At 49.2% G+C, this 19,263-nt stretch overlaps 2 protein-coding genes across 3 annotated transcripts in view; one reads left to right on the top strand and one right to left on the bottom strand.

Annotated features, from left to right (window-relative positions):
• The window catches only part of LOC310827696 (uncharacterized protein), a 751,453-nt gene that overhangs the window by 78,601 nt on the left and 653,589 nt on the right, over positions 1-19,263 (top strand). The window lies entirely within an intron of this gene.
• Positions 313-9,796, bottom strand: LOC310827733 (vomeronasal type-2 receptor 26-like). Its single transcript, XM_083704117.1, has 5 exons — positions 9,512-9,796; positions 6,182-6,994; positions 2,343-2,570; positions 1,471-1,597; positions 313-1,309 (listed from the first exon to the last, which is right to left on the bottom strand). Exons 1-5 carry the CDS (start codon positions 9,671-9,673, stop codon positions 411-413), a joined length of 2,229 nt encoding a protein of 742 aa, XP_083560243.1. The 5' UTR covers positions 9,674-9,796; the 3' UTR covers positions 313-410.

The following is a 19,263-nucleotide window of genomic DNA, read 5'->3' on the forward strand; positions in this document are numbered from 1 at the left end:
ACGCAGAGGGTTTACAGCCTATCACGGCTGCCTGATTAAAATACTAAGACACCCGCCTTTGTTAACATTGCCCATTACCCTTAATTCTTTCAGCCTTTTACACATTGCCTCAAACTATAAAGCCACATCCTGAGCACTAGTGGGTGTAGCTGAGTTCAATAATAATAGCAATAATAATAATAATAATAATAATAATAATAATAATAATAATTTATTTTTACCGGCCCCCAGCCATTCTACATCTACATCTGCTGACGCATACAGATAAGTTGCAAGCTGCCTTGTTTTTCTGTCGTTCTATCCATAATCCGTTCTAAACATAAACTTTAATCCAAAAACAACTATGTGTGTTTCCTTTCTGCAGTGCTGGGTAGAATCATCATGGAATACTATACAAATCCGATGCCATCTTAAGTCCTTGTTCCCAGGTGCTCCTTTGTATTCAGATCAGGCCTCAGCAGAATAACGTAGCACTTGGGGAGGAAGAGGCAGCCCAGGAGCCCAGCACTGGAGGCCAACATAGAGAAGATCTGCACGGCCACCATGTACTTGCCCTTGGTGCTCAGGTAGGTGGGCACAAAAGACACCCAAACACTGCAGAAGACCAGCATGCTGAAGGTGATCAGCTTGGCTTCGTTGAAGGAGCCAGGCAGCTTCCTGGCTAGGAAAGCCACCGTGAAGCAGATGGCAGCCAGGAAGCCCAGGTAGCCGAGGGCAACATAAAACATGGCCACAGAGCCTTCGTTGCATTGCAAGATGATCTCTTCCGCCTGGGAGTGCATGTCGGGCTCTGGGAATGGGGGAGAAGAGCCCAGCCAGATGGTGCAGATGAGAACTTGCACCCCAGAACAGGAGATGACAATGGAGTTGGCCAGAGTCTTCCCTAGCCATCTCCTCACCCTGTTCCCTGGCCTTGTGGCCAGGAAGGCCAGCACCACCGTGATGGTCTTGGCCAAGAGAGAAGAAACAGCAACGGAGAAGATGATGCTGAAGGCCGTTTGTCGGAGGAGGCAGGTCGCTATTCTTGGTTGCCCAATGAAGAGGAAGGAGGACAAAGAGGAAAGCAGAAGGGAGGCGAGCAGGATGTAGGAGAGGTCCCGGTTGTTGGCTTTGACTATTGGGGTTTCTTTGTATTTAATGAAGATTCCTAACACAATGCCTGCTGTAGAAGATAAGAAGAGGACAGTGGAAGCTAAGGTGATCCCCAGATGTTCTTCATAAGCCAGGAAGGTGATAATCTTGGGGACACATTGATCTCTGTCCTTGTTTGGATGCTGATCTTCTGGGCATTTGGTGCAACGTTCTGCATCTGAGGAAGAGGAAAAGAGTGGCTTCAGCATCCCTTACATCCATCACCACCTGTGCTCCGGAAATAAGAATGTGTAAAGAGGTAAAGAGTGGCAAGAAATTCTTTGTTCCTTTTTTGCAAAGGGCAAGAATGCTTCCTCTCTTGTAATCCTTCTCACCCACCTTCTTGGTTGGACATGGTTCCTTCCGCACATGGATCACAAGCATAGCAGCAGACAGGCTTTCCTTCTGGAACCACCTTTGCAAATCCAGGTTGACATATTTTGCTGCACCTGGAACGAGGCACGGCCTAACCATGAAGATAAGAAGGTGCATGGAGAATCAATAAACATGATAGGGCGGGGGGAGAAGGTGAATTTTGACACTTTGGAAATTACCTAAGAGGATCTCTTGTCCCCTGAGCCTGTCCACTTTTTGCATAGAAGCATCTCTTTGTTCGTTTGTTTGCTTGTTCATGCAAGTTTTATATCACACGTTTATATACAATTCAAAATGTTGGTGCTGATCTTTGAAGCCCTAAATGAACTTGGCCCCGGACACTTGAAGGTGTGTCTCCTTCCCCTTTATCCAGCCCTGACCCTGAGGTCCAGCTCCAAGGGCCTTCTGGCGGTTCCCTCCCTGTGAGAAGTCAGGTTACAGGGAACCAGGCAGAGGGCCTTCTCAGTGGTGGCGACTTCCATGTGGAACAACCTCCCATGGGATGTCAAGGAAATAAGTAACTAGCTGACTTTTAGAAGGCAGTCCTATACAGAGAAGTATTAAATATTTGAGGTTTTATTGTACCAATTGGCTGTTCAGGGCTTTAATGTGGTTTTGCCAAACTTTAGGATTCGGATGCCTGGGCGCTAGCGCATTCTTGAGCCTCCAGATTCCTCTCCCCTCTCAGCTGCTGTGGCAAGAAGGAGCAGCGCTGGCAGCTGAAACTGGGTGGAGAGGACACCACTGGTCCCCCTTCTAAGGCCATTTGGCAAAAGAGGCTCCAGGAAGAGGACGAGCAGGATCTCCTAGCCTTCTTCCTGCGTAACATCCCCTACCTTGTGAAACTTCTCAGGCCACTTAATGGCTTCTGGGTTGATGGTGAACTTGATGCCAGTAGAGGCCTCTCTCCTTGTACTGCCAATCTTCACCAGAGCACGAGACTCATTGGGAAACATCACCCAATTCAGAATATCAAAGTCAGGAGGCAGCTCCCAATTCTCATCCAAACACATTGTGCCCCTGGAAGTATTCAGACACTGGATTCCTTTTAAGAAAGGGTGGAGCTGGAATGACAGGGAAAACAGCAGCATTTTATTGTTCCTCACTTGGAGCAAGTGGCTCTACAAAATAAGATTAATACAAATAATAAATAAGATTAATACAAAAGTCAATACAATCTTCTTCTTTTTTTAAGAACCAAAATGCCTAACAGACACATCGGTCTGCTGGAACTAGCTGAGAGAACATCATTTCCACAGGGGATGTCATGCATGAGCCAAGTGAAGAAAGCAGCCAGGAAGAGAGAGGGTTAACTGCCCTGCAGGATGAGCATGGGCTTGTGCCAGTCCTCCACCCCCTTGGAATGCTGGCTGATGAGGGAATGGCGGAGAACATAGTCAGGAACGTAGTCAAAGCTCGCCGGAAGCACAAACCGGCAGTAAAGAGTTAAGGGACAGCCTCTCAGAGAATGAGGAAGAGGAGGGAGGTGACTCACTCTCTCCAAGGTCTCGACTAATGGGAAGGCTTCAAGATAAGAAGGAAAACAAAAGATGTATGAAGTGAAAGTTCAGTTGCTTCTGGTCGCACCGGAAGCATTCTTCAGAAGGGTCATCTTGACTGATGATGGAGGCTGTGTTAGAGCCGGCCGGAGTTACCTGTTTGTTTTGACAATAAATCATCCTTTTTAATTAACTACGCTCACTGTGTTATCAAGCCAGGGACTGGATTCCTGACTGGTGACCCCTTTATTTCTAGTGAAGATTGATCAGATCAGAAGAATTTTTATTTGCATCAACCACAAGTCATAGCAATAAAATTGTCAGCATCGCCCTTGAGCCAGTGCCACCAACTGAACTCACACACCTCAGGCCCGACTGGGCTAGGCGAGCTGGGTAGCACTTCCAGAGACCACCTTCTGCACAGGAACAGGTGAAAGTGCTGTGGACTCACAGCTTAGAGTTGTGAGCACCAGATTCACTTCCACAAGAAGACAGTCGTCGCACAGCAGAGTCTAGCAGAGCATAAACGACTCGGAGAGCAGCTCTGTAGAATATCTTCTTTATTCTGTCTACAACTATTATACACAACTATGTACAGAGCTAAATGAGGTCTAAACGAAAATGCTGAACTGCACTGAGTGTCTGCAGCTGCTCTTAGCAGCAACCTTATCTATACACACGATCTCTCTCTAACACTCACTCAGTCTCTCTCTCTCTCTTTGATGTGAGGCTGGAGCGGAATAAGTAGAGAGCAAAAACCGCCCCCTCCTCTCTGGAGAATCAGCAGAGAACATCAGCAGATTCTTGGATATGGGAGGGGTGAAATCTCCTCAAAAATAATAATATATACTGAAGATAGAGGTAAAAACTTTAACTAAAATAGAATGCATTTTGGGGTTTACATCAAATAATAGATCTTATTCTAATTGCCGCCCATTAAAATCCTTGCAGTTTTTGCTGTCACTTGATCATCTTGATCTGCTAAAAGAAAGGACACAGTAACAATGATTGAGCGACCCGGCATGGAGAATAAAAGAGGGGTAATAACCTAACTCCTCAAATCTTTATAAAGAGTGCAAACCAGAAGGACATGAGCCGCTGACTCAATACTGCCATCTCCCCAGGGGCATAACCATTTTTCCAGTGGAATTTTTTGAAATCGACCCTCAAGTACAGCCGAAGGCAGTATATTCAACCTTGCAAAAGTGCATCTATATTTTGGGATTGTTAAATTTTGCAAATAGGGTGCCAAATGTCAAGATGACCATGTGGAAAGTAGTCATACCATGGACAAAATTTCCTCACTGTGGCCAGATTATTCTGTCGCTCAATATCATGTAGGCCAGTGGTAGCAAACTTATGGCACGTGTGCCAGAGGGGACACTCAGAGCCCTCTCTGTGGGCACGCACATCGTCGCCCCAGCACAGGGCCAGCAGAAGGTGAGAGCAGTGTGTCAAGTCCTCAGCTCAACTTGGGCAGCCGGAGCGCCATGTGCGCGGCCGGTTGGCATAGGAAACTGCACAGCAGGAGTGGGATGCGATGCCCGTCAAGGCACTGGCTCTCTCTAAAACAGAGCTTGCAGCTCTTCTTTGGCCCTAGTTCATTGCGCCCAATTGCACGGAGGCTTCCAGAACATATTGTGGGAACTAGTATTTTGCGCGAGCAGGTTGCAAAATAGCACCAGCAATGGTTATGGCGGGCCCTCAGTTTCGGAAGCTGCACAAGCAGGACAGCATAGAGCCGAAATCCCCAAACTGGCCCGTCTGCTGCAGCACCTTTAGGGCTCCTTTTGCTCAGCCGCTCGGCACAGGATGCCCAGACTGAGAAGGCACCCTTGTGGCCAGGGAGGGACAAAGGGAAGGGGCGAGTGGGGCATTGGTCCCATTCAGATACTTGATGCTGTCCCCACGCAGGCGCTCATGTTTTCAGAGGCTGAGCGTGGATCCTGGGACTTGTGTCCAAGTAGAAGAGCCTTGGATGGGGCGTCAGGGGGTGCAAAATGGAGCCACAACCCCCAGGGCGCACGTTTTTCCTTGGGGAGCCTCTGCTGTGGGTGGGGAAGGCGCAGCAGTCTGCACGTGCTCAGAGGTGTGCTGCCATTTTGGTGAGCCGCTGAGAGTTCTGGATGGGCCTTTTCTGTGCGGGGTTGTGTTATTTGGTTATATGTTATGTATTTTTTCTTCTCATTTTGTGTCTTTATGCTGTGAACTGCCCTGTGATCTTTCCACCAAGGATGGGATCATGGTGGACTGAAGGTCTTTCAAAGACTTCTTGCCCACAGAGATAGTAGCCTGGGGTTGGATGATAGCCAGACTCAAGCTTGGCTGTCAGATTTCACTTCTGAAAAGAAGTTGAAATGAAGCAATTAACCTCTGGTTGCTTTGAAAAGTTGCTTTGAAATGTTGGATTGTTGTTTTCCTGCCCTGTGACTCAAGTGACTACAAACCATGGATCATCATCTTGCCCAAACCATGCTGCTGTCCCATTATTATGGACCACAAAGACCTCCCTTTCTTAATGATCTTTGGAATGGAAGACCATATTACACCGGTCCTGAAAGACCTGCATTGGCTCCCAGTACGTTTCCGAGCACAAGTCAAAGTCTTGGTGCTGACCTTGAAAGCCCTAAGCGGCCTCGGCCCAATGGACCTGAAGGAGCATCTCCACCCCCATCATTCATCCGGGACACTGAGTTCCAGCGCCGAGGGTTTTATGGCAGTTCCCTCCCTACAAGAAGTGAGGTTGCAGGGAACCAGGCAGAGGGCCATCTCGGTGGTGGCGCCTGCCCTGTGGAACGCCTTCCCATCAGGTGTCAAGGGAATAAACAAATATCTGACTTTTAGATGACATCTGAAGGTAGCCCTATTTAGGGAAGTTTTTAAGGATTGCTGTTTTATCATGTTTTTGATATCCTGTTGTAAGCCGCCAAGAGTGGGCAGGGTATAATTTTTTTAAAATTATTTTATTCTTTATTTCATTTACAAGTGTTTCTGAATCTGTCAGAAAAAACCAGAACCTTGTGAGTTAACTGTTTTCCGCACTAAAGAAGCAGCATTGAGTAAAAGCAACAAAGAGCTGGATTCACTGTGTGGATTGAGAAACCTTTGTCTCACTCCTACATTTATTCCACAGTTAGGACAATGTATTGCAGTTTACAGAAGGAGGAAGGAAATACCTGCCATGGCTGAAGTCTTCCTTGTTCCCGTTCGGCTCCTCCTCCCACCATCAGCATCTGCCGTGTTCTAGATGAAAACGCAGCATTCAAGGCCTGGGCTGCAGCTTGAACATTGATGTAAGTGCCATAGCTGTCGGCAGACAGGACTCTCTCAATCTCCCCTTGGGGCAAAGACTCCCATTCCTCCTTCTCTCTGCATCTTATCCGGCATTTTGGGGATAACACATGCTTGGAATATGAACAGTTAAATGTTTCATTCAAAAAATAGAAAAGGTGATTGGACAGTGATTCATCGTAACCATGTTTGGTGCTCCTTATTCTGGTCTTAATTGCGAAAGAGAGAGAACCATGAATGTACTGGAAGTACAGAGTAGGGAAAGCCAAGCTAGCGCTGATGCTCAGGAAAGCTGTTGTGATCCAGACTTTGGCCCCTATTTCCATCCCATAATACATACATAGCTGCATTATTATTAGGATTCCCACTGTATCAGTTACATAGCAAACAAATACCCCAACTTGTCTCCAGTTGAAAAAAGCTTCACTTGGGTACCTCTCTTGATATATATCATCTTCTGTTAATATTTCTGACAAGACAATGCAGATCCCTCTTCTGATCATCAGAGGTGTCATAATGCTCTCAAACCTTTCTCCACTGTCATTGTCTGCAGCCAAGAGACCAATCCAGTTCCATCCGAAATGGAGGAGCAACTCCACGATCCCTTGGTACTGACTTTCCTCTTTGGGGAGCATCTGGTAGAGGAAAGGGAACTGTGTTTTATCTTCAAGAACCTGGGCTGTGAAGCCATAACTGAGCTGGTGAGGAAAGGAAAGAGTAATTGTTTTGGATATACAGGTGGTACATGACACCAGTCAAGCTCGCAAAAATATATCATTTGCCCAATAATAAATGCTGGAAATGTAAAGAGACTGAAGGTACATTCTTTCACCTTTGGTGGACGTGCCCAAGGATTAAGGCTTTCTGGGAGATGATTTATAATGAAATGAAAAAGGTATTTAAATATACCTTCCTGAAGAAACCAGAGGCCTTTCTCCTGGGCATGATTGGCCAATTGGTGCCAAAAAAGGATAGAACTTTATGTACGCCACAACAGCAGCAAGAATACTCATCGCAAAGTATTGGAAGACACAAGATCTACCCACCCAGGAAGAATGGCAGATGAAGGTGACAGAATACATGGAACTGGCGGAAATGACTGGCAGAATCCGAGACCAGGGAGAAGAGTCGGTGGAAGAAGATTGGAAGACATTTAAAGTTTATTTACAGAAACATTGTAAAATTAAGGAATGTTAGAAGGAGGCTGGAATAAGTTATGTGGCTTCAGCAGAAATATTATAAAGGACTAAGTAAAAATAGACTGTTAATGGATGAAAGGAGGAAAGGTAAAGTTACATTATATTAAGATAAATTATAGGATAAAAATTGGGAAGGATGGAAAGGATTTGTTGAAATAGCTAACTGAACTAGAATACAAAAAAGGGAGGTGCGAGGAGGTCAAGGAAACAAGCAAATGAAAGATAAGCTCTGGGAAGGTTTGTTGTGCTTTTTTTTGTTGTTGTTTTAATTGTTTCTATTTTTCTGTTTTTTTACAAGTTTGTGTTTAACTTGGTGTGTTTTCTTTTTCTTTTTGTAACCTTTAAAACCTTAATATATATATATATTTAAAAAAAGAATGCTCCAACTACCGCACAATTGCACTCATTTCACACGCTAGCAAGGTTATGCTTAAAATTCTACAAGGAAGGCTCAAGCAGTATGTGGACCGAGAACTCCCAGAAGTGCAAGCTAGATTAAGAAGAGGCAGAGGAACCAGAGACCAAATTGCAAACATGCGCTGGAGTATGGAGAAAGCTAGAGTTCCAGAAAGACATCTACTTCTGCTTCATTGATTATGCAAAAGCCTTTGACTGTGTCGACTACGGCAAACTATGGCAAGTTCTTAAAGAAATGGGAGTGCCTGATCACCTCATCTGTCTCCTGAGAAATCTCTATGTGGGACATGAAGCTACAGTTAGAACTGGATATGGAACAACTGATTGGTTCAAAATTGGGAAAGGAGTACGACAAGGCTGTATATTGTCTCCCTGCTTATTTAACTTATATGCAGAATACATCATGCGAAAGGCTGGGCTGGATGAATCCCTAGCCGGAATTAAGATCGCCAGAAGAAATATCAACAACCTCAGATATGCAGATGACACAACCTTGATGGCAGAAAGTGAGGAGGAATTAAAGAACCTTTTAATGAGGGTGAAAGAGGAGAGCGCAAAATATGGTCTGAAACTCAACATCAAAAAAACGAAGATCATGGCCACTGGTCCCATCACCTCCTGGCAAATAGAAGAGGAAGAAATGGAGGCAGGGAGAGATTTTACTTTCTTGGGCTCCATGATCACTGCAGATGGTGACAGCAGTCACGAAATTAAAAGACGCCTGCTCCTTGGGAGAAAAGCAATGACAAACCTAGACAGCATCTTGAGAAGTAGAGACATCACCTTGCCAACAAAGGTCCATATAGTTAAAGCCATGGTTTTCCCAGTAGTGATGTACGGAAGTGAGAGCTGGACCATAAAGAAGGCTGATCGCCGAAGAATTGATGCTTTTGAATTCTGGTGCTGGAGGAGACTCTTGAGAGTCCCATGGACTGCAAGAAGATCAAACTGATTCGTTCTTAAGGAAATCAGCCCTGAGAGCTCACTGGAAGGACAGATCCTGAAGCTGAGGCTCCAAGACTTTGGCCACCTCATGAGAAGAGAAGACTCCCTGGAAAAGACCCTGATGTTGGGAAAGATGGAGGGCACAAGGAGAAGGGGACGACGGAGGACGAGGTGGTGGGACAGTGTTTTCGAAGCTACCAGCATGCGTTTGACCAAACTGCGGGAGGCAGTGGAAGACAGGAGTGCCTGGCGTGCTCTGGTCCAGGGGGTCACAAAGAGGTGGACACCACTAAACGACTAAACAACAACAATTTCAACAAAAGTGATTTAATAAGATTAACAAAATAATATGCTATGGGACAATATTAACACCCTCAACAAACCAGCAACCAGAAATGAACTGAGCACTCTTGAATTCATGCACCCAGTCTCCCCACCGCATGACTCATGAACTTTCTCCTGATTCAGTTCACTAAAAGACACATGCAGATAATGTCCATGGCAGCAGCTCAGGGCTGGAAGGTGGGGCAAGGCAGGTGGGAGAAGCCTTGGCCTGATGGCCAGCACATAGCTCAGGGTTTTCCCCCTTAACTCCCCCCAGGAGAAAGTAGAGTTTCCTTCTGTGTCCCTCCATGCCCTCTGTCCCATTCATACCTGTGGGATTTTGTAGATGCCTGACAGGGTGGAAATCTCCTTTGAGATGTCAGAATCACTCCTTCCAAGAACAGCCAGAAGGGGATTCTCTTCTCCGCAGCGATAATTGGGAATGTTTCTTCCGCTGCCTGCAAGCAGCTCTAGCATGGCATCTGAAGTCATCCTGGCATCAAAATAGTTCTCATAGAGGTTGTAGCCCAGGGTGATGTTGGGTAAGAGCCTGAGATCCCGGTTGATCTCCTGGATGGTGAACAGGAAGGACAGGGTGTGCCAGTAGTACCTAGGTGTCTCACTGCAATAAGTGGATCAATTAAAAAGAGTGAAACCGCTACTCACAGTTGAATGAAAACAAACATGATATGATACACAAAGTCTCTATTTAATTTTCTTATTGCACTTATATCCAGCACTTTTCTATCCATTATACAATAAAGATGAGGAGATTTGTGCTCTAATCCAGAAGTGTAGATGCACATAGTCTCTCTGCAGAGAATAAAACAGAGGGGGGGGGGGAATGAATCTCCATACTCCAAAATTTCTGAAATACTGGGAAGTTGCTGCAAATGTTTTGCCTGTGCTTTTGCCTCAGGGGGTTGGCTCCTTCAAAGGGGGGCTGTACACATTCCCCAGCTCTTATTCAGAAGGAAAAATGGGGGTCAAGTAGGGGGGTGTTTTGTCCAGGGTGACCAGTGGGTTAGTTAGGAGCAATTTGAGTCCAGGACCTCAAAACATCTTTACTTAATAGGAGGATGAGAGAGGAGGAGGAAGAGAATTGTTCATGTTTAAGAGATCTGACACCATAGCATGGGAGTCTCCTGACTTTTATTGTTTTATTTATTCATTTTATAGAAAGCATACATTTCTCTCTATTCAGCCAACAAACGTCACGCAGAGGATCTTAACATTTTATATTCAAAACTATTGCATTCCTTAAAGGCAATTCTGACTAGGCAGTTTATAAATTGTACCAATAGAAGACTAATAAATCAAATCTTGGAACCGTGGAAACTGCCTGAGTCTCATGACATCCTCACCTCCTTTCTGCAGGTGGGAAACATCAGGGGATCCCTTTGATCCCTGACCAGATTCTCTTGCATTCTTCTCTCACCAACCTTTAAGATGCAAGGAACAGGGAGAGGCTTTGGGAGAAATATTTTACTGGACTCCAACTCCCATCAGCCCCAGCCATCAAGGCCAAAGGTCAGTCAGGCAAGAGGGGAGCTGTAGTCCAGCGATCTCTGGAGGACCCCAGACTGCCCAGCCTTGAGATAGGAATCTCCCCTTCAGAGATAGGGACCTGGGGTGCTTAAGGACTTTGACATACCTCTGTAAAGAATTACTTACTACAACATCATGGTGAAGGGCGTCTGACGAAAATCAAATGGACCACGTAGCAAAATACGTTTTGGTGATACGATTCCACCAATGAGAAAGTCTCCAGGCCGGAAGTGATTGCGAGCATCAATTTTATCTCTGATCAGATTCAAGGGGCATTTTGCCTTCTGCTTCACACAGACTCCTTGGGAGCAAATTAGCAGCAGGAGCAGCAAGGATCTCATCCTGGCTCTGCCTCCTTCACGTCTGTTACTCATGTCTCCTCTTACCTCCTGACCCAGCCAAGCAGGAGAATCACAAGACTCTCGCAAGACCAAAGCTGTAGTGGCTTTCCTGGGGTGGGGGTGGGGGCTCAGCTCTGGCTTCCCTCCCCCCCCCAGCCCTTCACCTGCTCCAAATCCCGACTCACTTTGTCTCCAACACAGGAAATACTGTCTGCAACATCTTTTTCTTTTTCACTCACAGTACAAGTAATAATGTCATGCTTCTGTTGGTGCTTCTGATGCAATCTCCAGAAACATCTCTTGGGCTTTTAGAAGATGAAATCACTATGATTTTGATAATTATAAGTAGATGAAATCTCACCTAGATAACTTTCTGGCATCTTGAATGCCTCAAGCAGCAGCTGCAGAGCTGGAGGAAAACATGTTTGCAATGCTGCTCTAACATTTGACATAAATCAATAGGGGGGCAGAGTTTGGACTGAAATTTGTGCACAGGACCTCTGGAGGGAGACCTGCACCTGGAGCCGACCAAAGGCCCAACTAGTGCAACACCCTGTAGCTCCCAGTGGGAAACTAGAGACGCAGGACCGGGGGGTCCCAAGGGAGCTGCTCACACCTTCTCAAAGGATTGGGGTGCTGAAAGCTTGGAAAGGCTACAAGCCCCCAAAGTCCTGCTCTGCCTCCACAGGGGAGAGGGCCGTTGTGCTCAGGTCCAGCCAGGGCTTTCGATGGAGACATTGGGTTGTCCACTGTGAGAACAGGATGAGGAATGGCAATGAGCCGTTGGCCTAAATAAGCCAGCAGACCCCTCAGATTCCCAGGGCTGTTATTTCATAGTTGCATTGCTGATACATGAGTTCCATCAGAAGCACTGTGCTTCTTTCATGGAGCCACGGATGGGAAGAGGAAGGACCTTTGGCCAATCCTCACTGTGATCAACTCCCGCCTTGAAACCTATCTCCCCACTTTGGAAGGACGTGTGGATCCAGAATTGGCCTCCACAGTCACTTATGTTCATGGATGACCCATCTTACGTAGTTACAACAGATCATGAACCATGTTCATGGATGACCCATCTTACGTAGTTACAACGGATCATGAACCATGGATGACCCATCTTACGTAGTTACAACGGATCTCCAAAGAGAGAACACAGAAGACGCCTGCCCATGTTTGCATCAATATGTCCTCTCAAAGTACTGCAGTCTGCAACAATAGCCCCCCCCCCATGCCAGTTCTCTCCCAACAGAGGCTCACTTCCAGGGGATGAGTTTTAAGGGCCAACATGCCATAACCACTGCTGTCAAAAGATGATTGCAGCACAGCCCCCCCCCCCCATACCTGCTCAGGGCAATTCTCAGGCCATTGTGCTGCTTTTGTGAATGGGACTCTCAGCTGTGTCAATGGCACACTGTGGGCAATCTTGTCAGGCATCACGGGAACCCTGGTCTGCCTTGAATCCCCAAGCACACAGTCATGGAGGCTCCTCCTCCTCAGCAGAAAGGTCCAGAAGAGTTTTTCTTCATGGTGGCAATTGAAAATGGACATAGCAGGAAATGTAAGGAGGCTGAAGGGACATTCTTTCACCTTTGGTGGACTTGTCCAAAAGTGAAGGCCTTCTGGGAAATGATCTACAATGAGTTAAAAAAGGTGTTTAGGTACACCTTTCCTAAGAAACCAGAGGCCTTCCTCCTGGGCATTGTGGACCAAAAGGTGTTAAAGAAGGACAGAACACTTTTTATGTATGCAACTACAGCAGCAAGAATACTTATTGCAAAATATTGGAAGATACAAGATCTTCCCACGCTGGAAGAGTGGCAGACGCAGTTGATGGACTATATGGAACTGGCTGAAATGACTGGCAGAATCCGAGATTTGGGAGAAGAGACAATGGAAGAGGACTGGAAGAAATTTAAGGACTATTTACAAAAACATTATAAGTTGTATGAATGTTAAGAATCTGCATGATTTGGAAATTTTAGCTCCTGCAACTAGATTGGGAAAATAGAAAGTTAAGTTATAAGTAAGAAAAAGTTGAAATTTAAAGTTATTTTATGTATTATTTTAAGGTATAAATATCTGACAAAAGGTACTTTAAATTTAGAAGTAAAATATTTTGAAAGATATAAAAAAGATACGAAACAAGGTAATAATTTGCTGATATGTTTATTGTAAAGAACGCAGGGTGAGGGAGATGTGGGGAAGTCCAGTTAGTAACGTAAAAATGCATTTTGAAAGTTGGATTATTTTTCTTTTTTCTTTTTTCTGGTTTGTTCTTTTTTCTTTTTCTGTAAATTGAAAATGTAATAAAAAATTTATTAAAAAATAAAATAAAATAAAGATTTGTCATAACCTCTTAAAAAAAGAAAAAAAAGAAAATGGACATAGCAATGTTTTCCCATCCTATTGGTTACCGTATTTTTCGCTCTATAAGACACACTTTTTCTCTCCTAAAAAGTAAGGGGAAATGTGTGTGCGTCTTATGGAGTGAATGCAGGCTGCGCAGCTATCGCTGAAGCCAGAAGAAGAAGAGGGATTGCTGCGCAGCGATCCCTCTTGCTGTTCTGGCTTCAGGGACAGCTGTGCAAAGCCTCTTCAGGGCAGTGGGAGCGTTCCTCCCACTGCCCTGAAGAGGCTTTACGTTTGGGAACCAGCGGCCAACGTCCACGCGCCTGCCTGCCTGCCTCCGAGAGTTCCATGCGGCGTACCCCAGCAAGCCGGGTCCAGACCCTCGATTGAGGGGAGGGCCTGGGAGGGGGGATGATGTGATGGCCTGGGATTCCGATTCAGAGGCTGAACCGGAGGAATCCCAGCCTGCACAGGAGTCCCCGCCTCCAGGGCCGGCTGAGCTGGGGCAGGGCCTTGATGCTGAAGCACCTGCACCTGTGCCGGATCCTCAGGAGCAGGCACCAGGTGATTCCACTCTGGCTCCAGAGGTGGTTGAGGATTGCCTCCACTTGGATTGCCTCCACCTGTACCGGTTCTGGCTTGTTCTGAAGTGGCACCCAATGATGGGCAGCAAAAGCAGTGTCCATATAGGAGCGGGTTGCCCCCAAATCCACCAGAGCATGGGTAAGAATCCAGGGCCCACCTGGAGGGTATAGACGTACCAGAACCATAAGGTGTTGCAATTCAATTGGTGCGGCCCCATTCTGCGCTGTTTGGGACCCCAGGTAGCCAGGGCCATCAGCTACTGGGGTTGGCGGTTTCCCTGTGGCTGGCGCTTCTCAGGACAGGGGGCGTAGTGTCCGCTTCCGCCACAATAGAGACATAGATTCCCCTCCCGACGCCGCGTCTTCTCCGTGGGGGAGAGGCGTGGCCGCACTGCCCCAAGCTGCATAGGCTCCTCCGATGACTCGGCTGTGGCCGTGGAGCTGCTGGTAGAAACTGGTGCCGAGAACTGGGAGTGCCGGCGGCCCCGGGCCTGACGACGGTCCTCTAGGCGATCGTCTATCTGTAGACTCCGTTGAATGAGGGTGTCTAGCGTGGTGGGGCGTTCCATTGTGGCCAGCTGGTCCAGTATCTCGTCTGAAAGCCCCTCGAGATACTGGTCCCGGAGAGCAGAGTCATTCCAGGTCAAATCCTGTGCCAGCAGCTGAAATTCCGTGGTGTATGCGCCTGATTGCCCAGTTGGCTTGACTCCCCTTCTGGGGGTTGCCGAACGCGGCCTCCAAATGATTGCAAAACCCCATATAGTCTGTCAGCAAGGGGGAGTCTTGCCTGAGCAGCAGCAACGCCCACTTGGCCGCCTGGTCCTTTAACAAACTAATCAAGAAGTGCACCTTGGTGCGGTTGTCAGGGAAGTTCCGGGCTCACCCCTGAATATACAACTTGGCCTGGGCAAGGAACATGGGGAAGCTGGCCGGGTCCCCATCAAATTTCTCTGGCAAAGCCACTGGGTACTTGCCCGGAGCCGGGGCGTCGGCCCCAGGAGCCGGTAGGGCATCCAACCGCTGCTGAAGTGCCGTAACCGCATTGCTGAGCTGCTGTACGGTGTGAGTCAAGGCCTGGTTCTCCTGGGCCAATGCCACCAGCGCAGCTGCTTGATCGGCCATGGCTTCTGGCTCTTCCCGAATGCACCCCAACGAAGGGGGAGTGCGGGCTTGGTGGGAGCAAACTGTGCTGATCCCAGGGGGAAGGTTACCGTAGGCGTAGTCAAAGTCCGGTCCTGGGTCACTAGTCTGGAATCAGTCCACAAGGAGTGGGGCGAGGTCCGAAGCAGGAAGCCGGGCGGGGACAGGAGCACTGGAGAGTCAGGTCTGGGTCCGGGCAGGAACAGGTACTCAACAACGACGTTGCTCCCACAACCTGGGACCGGGCCAACTGGCCTTTATCTGTTCTGAGGCCAGGGGCGGTCCCGGCCCCTCGGAGACCCGCCTCTCTTGGCCTTAAGGCGAGCACTCCTGGGAGCAACCAGTTCCCTTCGCCTCTCTGCCCTGAGTCTCTGCAGTTCAGGAGAGGCTAAAGGGTTACTGGGCCCAGGGGGAGACTCACCTGTAGGCACTGAGTCCTCAACCACCTCTGGAGCCAGAGAGGAATCACCTGGTGCCTGCTCCTGAGGATCCGGCACAGGTGCAGGCGCTTCAGAATCAAGGCCCTGCCCCAGTTCAGCCGGCCCTGGAGGCGGGGACTCCTGTGCAGGCTGGGATTCCTCTGGTTCAGTCTCTGAATTGGAATCCCAGGCCATCACAGCTGGTGGGCCAAGGGCCCTACCGGGCGACCCCCCAGCCTACTTCAGCTGTTGCCAGTCCCACCATGTCCTTGGCACACAGTTTCTCTGGACTTTATAGTGGACTTACCCCCTTCTCGTGGCTGTACCTGCCTACTAGTTTTCTCCGACCATTTCACTAAGATGGTGCACTGTGCCCCCTGCCCATCCGTACCCGCAGCTAAGGAAACCGCTCAGCTGTACCTTCAGCATGTTTTCCGCCTGCATGGCCTACCTGAGCGTGTGGTGTCCGACCAGGGCGTCCAGTTCACATCCCGTTTCTGGCGAGCATTGCACCAGACCCTCGGGACAGAGGTCTGTCTCTCATCAGCCTACCACCCACAGACCGATGGCCAGACGGAATGGGCGAACGTGGTGCTGGAGCAGTACCTCCGGTGTTACTGCAGCTACCAGCAGGATGACTGGGTCGACCACCTAGCATTGGCGGAGTTCGCCTACAACAACGTGGTGAATGCGTCCACCCAGCAGACCCCGTTCCAGGCCAGTTACGGTTATCATCCACGGCTGTTCCCGGATGTGCTGCTGGCATCCGCGGTCCCTGTGATGACGGAGTGGCTTCAAGAGCTCCAGTCCCAACAACAGCTATTGATGGAGCAACTGCGCCAGGCCAAGGAGGCGTACAAGGCCCAGGCCGACCGCCACTGCCAGGTGAGGCGGAACTCCATGTCGGTGACCTGGTATGGCTCTCCACTCGCCACCTCCACCCCTCTCGACCTTTGCGGAAGCTGGACGCCCATTTCACCGGCCCGTTTCCCATCGTGGACCAGGTCTCGCCTGTGGCATTCCGTCTCTGGTTGCCCGCAACCCTGAAGGTTTACCTGGTATTCCACAGGTCCCTTCTGAGTCCGGTGGCCCCGCCCGCCGAGTTCCACCCGAACCGTTCACGACCGCAGCCAGTTTTGGTTCAGGGGGAGCCTGAGTACGAGGTGGAACGCATTCTGGACTCCCGATACCGCAGGGGAACGCTGCAGTATCTCATAGACTGGAAGGGGTATGGACTGGAGGACTGTTCCTGGGAACCAGTGGCCAACGTCCACGCGCCTGCCTGCCTCTGAGATTTCCATGTGGCGTACCCCAGCAAGCCGGGTCCAGACCCTCGATTGAGGGGGGGCCTGGGAGGGGGTATGGTGTGATGGCCTGGGATTCCGATTCAGAGGCTGAACCGGAGGAATCCCAGCTTGCACAGGAGTCCCCGCCTCCAGGGCCGGCTGAACTGGGGCAGGGCCTTGTTTCTGAAGCACCTGCACCTGTGCTGGATCCTCAGGAGCAGGCACCAGGTGAATCCACTCTGGCTCCGGAGGTGGTTGAGGACACAGTGCCTGCAGGTGTGCCTCTCCCAGCCCTGTCAGGGGAAGGTGAGTCTCCCCCTGGATCCAGTAACCCTCCAGCCTCTCCTGAGCTGCAGAGGCTCAGGGCAGAGAGGCGGAGGGAACTGGTTTCTCCCAGGAGGAGTGCTCGCCTTAAGGCCAGGAGAGGCGGGTCTCCTGGGGGCCAGGACCGCCCCTGGCCTCAGAGAAGATAAAGGCCAGTTAGCCCGGTCCCAGGTTGCGGGAGCAACGTCGTTGAAGAGCTGTTTTGGCCAGCACCCAGTCCTGTTCCTCCAGAGTTCCTGTCCTTGCCCGGCTCCTCGCTTAGGACCCCGCTTCGCCCATGGAGGACTTTCTGCCGACCCTCAACTCAGGTCCTGGACTTCGCCCCACAGTAACCTCCCCCCGGGACCAGCACAGCCGCGCTGGTCGATGATCTCCAGTGGGCTATGGATAAAGGAGAGAGTTGTTTCCTAGTTCTGCTGGATCTCTCAGCGGCGTTTGATACCATCGACCATAACATCCTTCTGGACCATCTAGGGGGGCTGGGAGCTGGGGGCAGTGTTATACAGTAGTTCCGCTCCTTTCTCCTGGGCCATGTTCAGAAAGTGGTGTTGGGGGATGAGTGTTCAGACCCCTAGGCTCTCACTTGTGGGGTGCCTCAGGGTTCTGTCCTCTCCCCCATGCTTTTCAACATTTACATGCAGCCGCTGGGAGAGATCATCAGGAGGTTTGGGCTGGGTGTTCATCAGTATGCAGATGATACCCAGCTCTACCTCTCTTTTATTCAGAGCCAGTGAAAGTGGTGAAGGTCCTGTGTGAGTGCCTTTAGGCAGTTGGAGGATGGATAGTGGCTAATGGATTGAGATTGAATCCTGACAAGACAGAAGTATTGTTTTGGGGGGACAGGGGGTGGGCAGGTATGGAGGACTCCCTGGTAATGAATGGGGTAACTGTGCCCCTGAAGGACCAGGTGCACAGCCTGGGAGTCATTTTGGACTCACAGGTGTCTATGAAGGCACAGGTTAATTCTGTGTCCAGGGCAGCTGTCTACTAGCTCTATCTGGTATGCAGGCTGAGACCCTCCCTGCCCGTGGACTATCTTGCCAGAGAGGTGCATGCTCTAGTTATCTCCCGCTTGGACTACTGCAATGTGCTCTATGTGGGGCTACCTTTGAAGGTGACCTGGAAACTACAACTAATCCATAATTTGACAGCCAAACTGGTGACTGGGAGTGGCCACTGAGACCACATAACACTGGTCCTGAAAGACCTACATTAGCCCCCAGTGCATTTCTGGGCACAATTCAAAGTGTTGGTTCTGACCTTGAAAGCCCCAAATAACCTTGGCCCAGTATACCTGAAGGAGCATCTCCACTCCCATCGTTCTACCCAGACACTGAGGTCCAGCGCCGAGGGGCTTCTGGCAGTTCCCTCATTGCGAGAAGCGAAGTTACAGGGAACCAGGCCTTCTCGGTGGTGGCACCCACCCTGTGGAATGCCCTCCCACGCGAAGCCCGTTCTGGATCCACATGTCCTTCCAAAGTGGGGACATAGGTTTCCGGGTGGGAGCTGATCATGGTGAGGGTTTGCCAAGCATTCCTTCCTCTTACCCAGCCAGATTGGCGGGGTATAAATAATAAATTGTCATTATTATTATTACCATTTGTGGCTCCATGAAAGGGTCTGATGGGGGGTGGGGCGGCACAGAGCTTATGATCAGCAATGCAACTATGAAATAACAGCCCTGGGAATCTGAGGAGTCTACTGGCTTATTTAGGCCAATGGCTCATTGTCATTCCTCATACTATTCTCACAGTGGACAACCCAATGTCTCCATCGAAAGCCCTGGCTGGACCTGAGCACAACGGCCCTCTCCCCTGTGGAGCCAGAGCAGGACTTTGGGGGCTTTTCAAGCTTTCAGCACCTCAATCATTTGAGAAGGTGTGAGCAGCTCCCTTGGGACCCTCCGGTCCTGCGTCTCTAGTTTCCCACTGTGAGCTACAGGGTGTTGCACTAGTTGGGTCTTTGGCCTTTGGTCGGATCCAGGGGTCCTGTGCACAAATTTCAGGCCAAACTCTGCCCCCCCCCGTTGATTTATGTCTAATGTTAGAGCAGCATTGCAAACATGTTTTCCTCCAGCTCTGCAGCTGCTGC

The sequence above is a fragment of the Podarcis gaigeae genome (genome assembly GCF_964106915.1).
Source record: "Podarcis gaigeae genome assembly, chromosome: 12".
Taxonomy (NCBI): Eukaryota; Metazoa; Chordata; class Lepidosauria; order Squamata; family Lacertidae; genus Podarcis; species Podarcis gaigeae.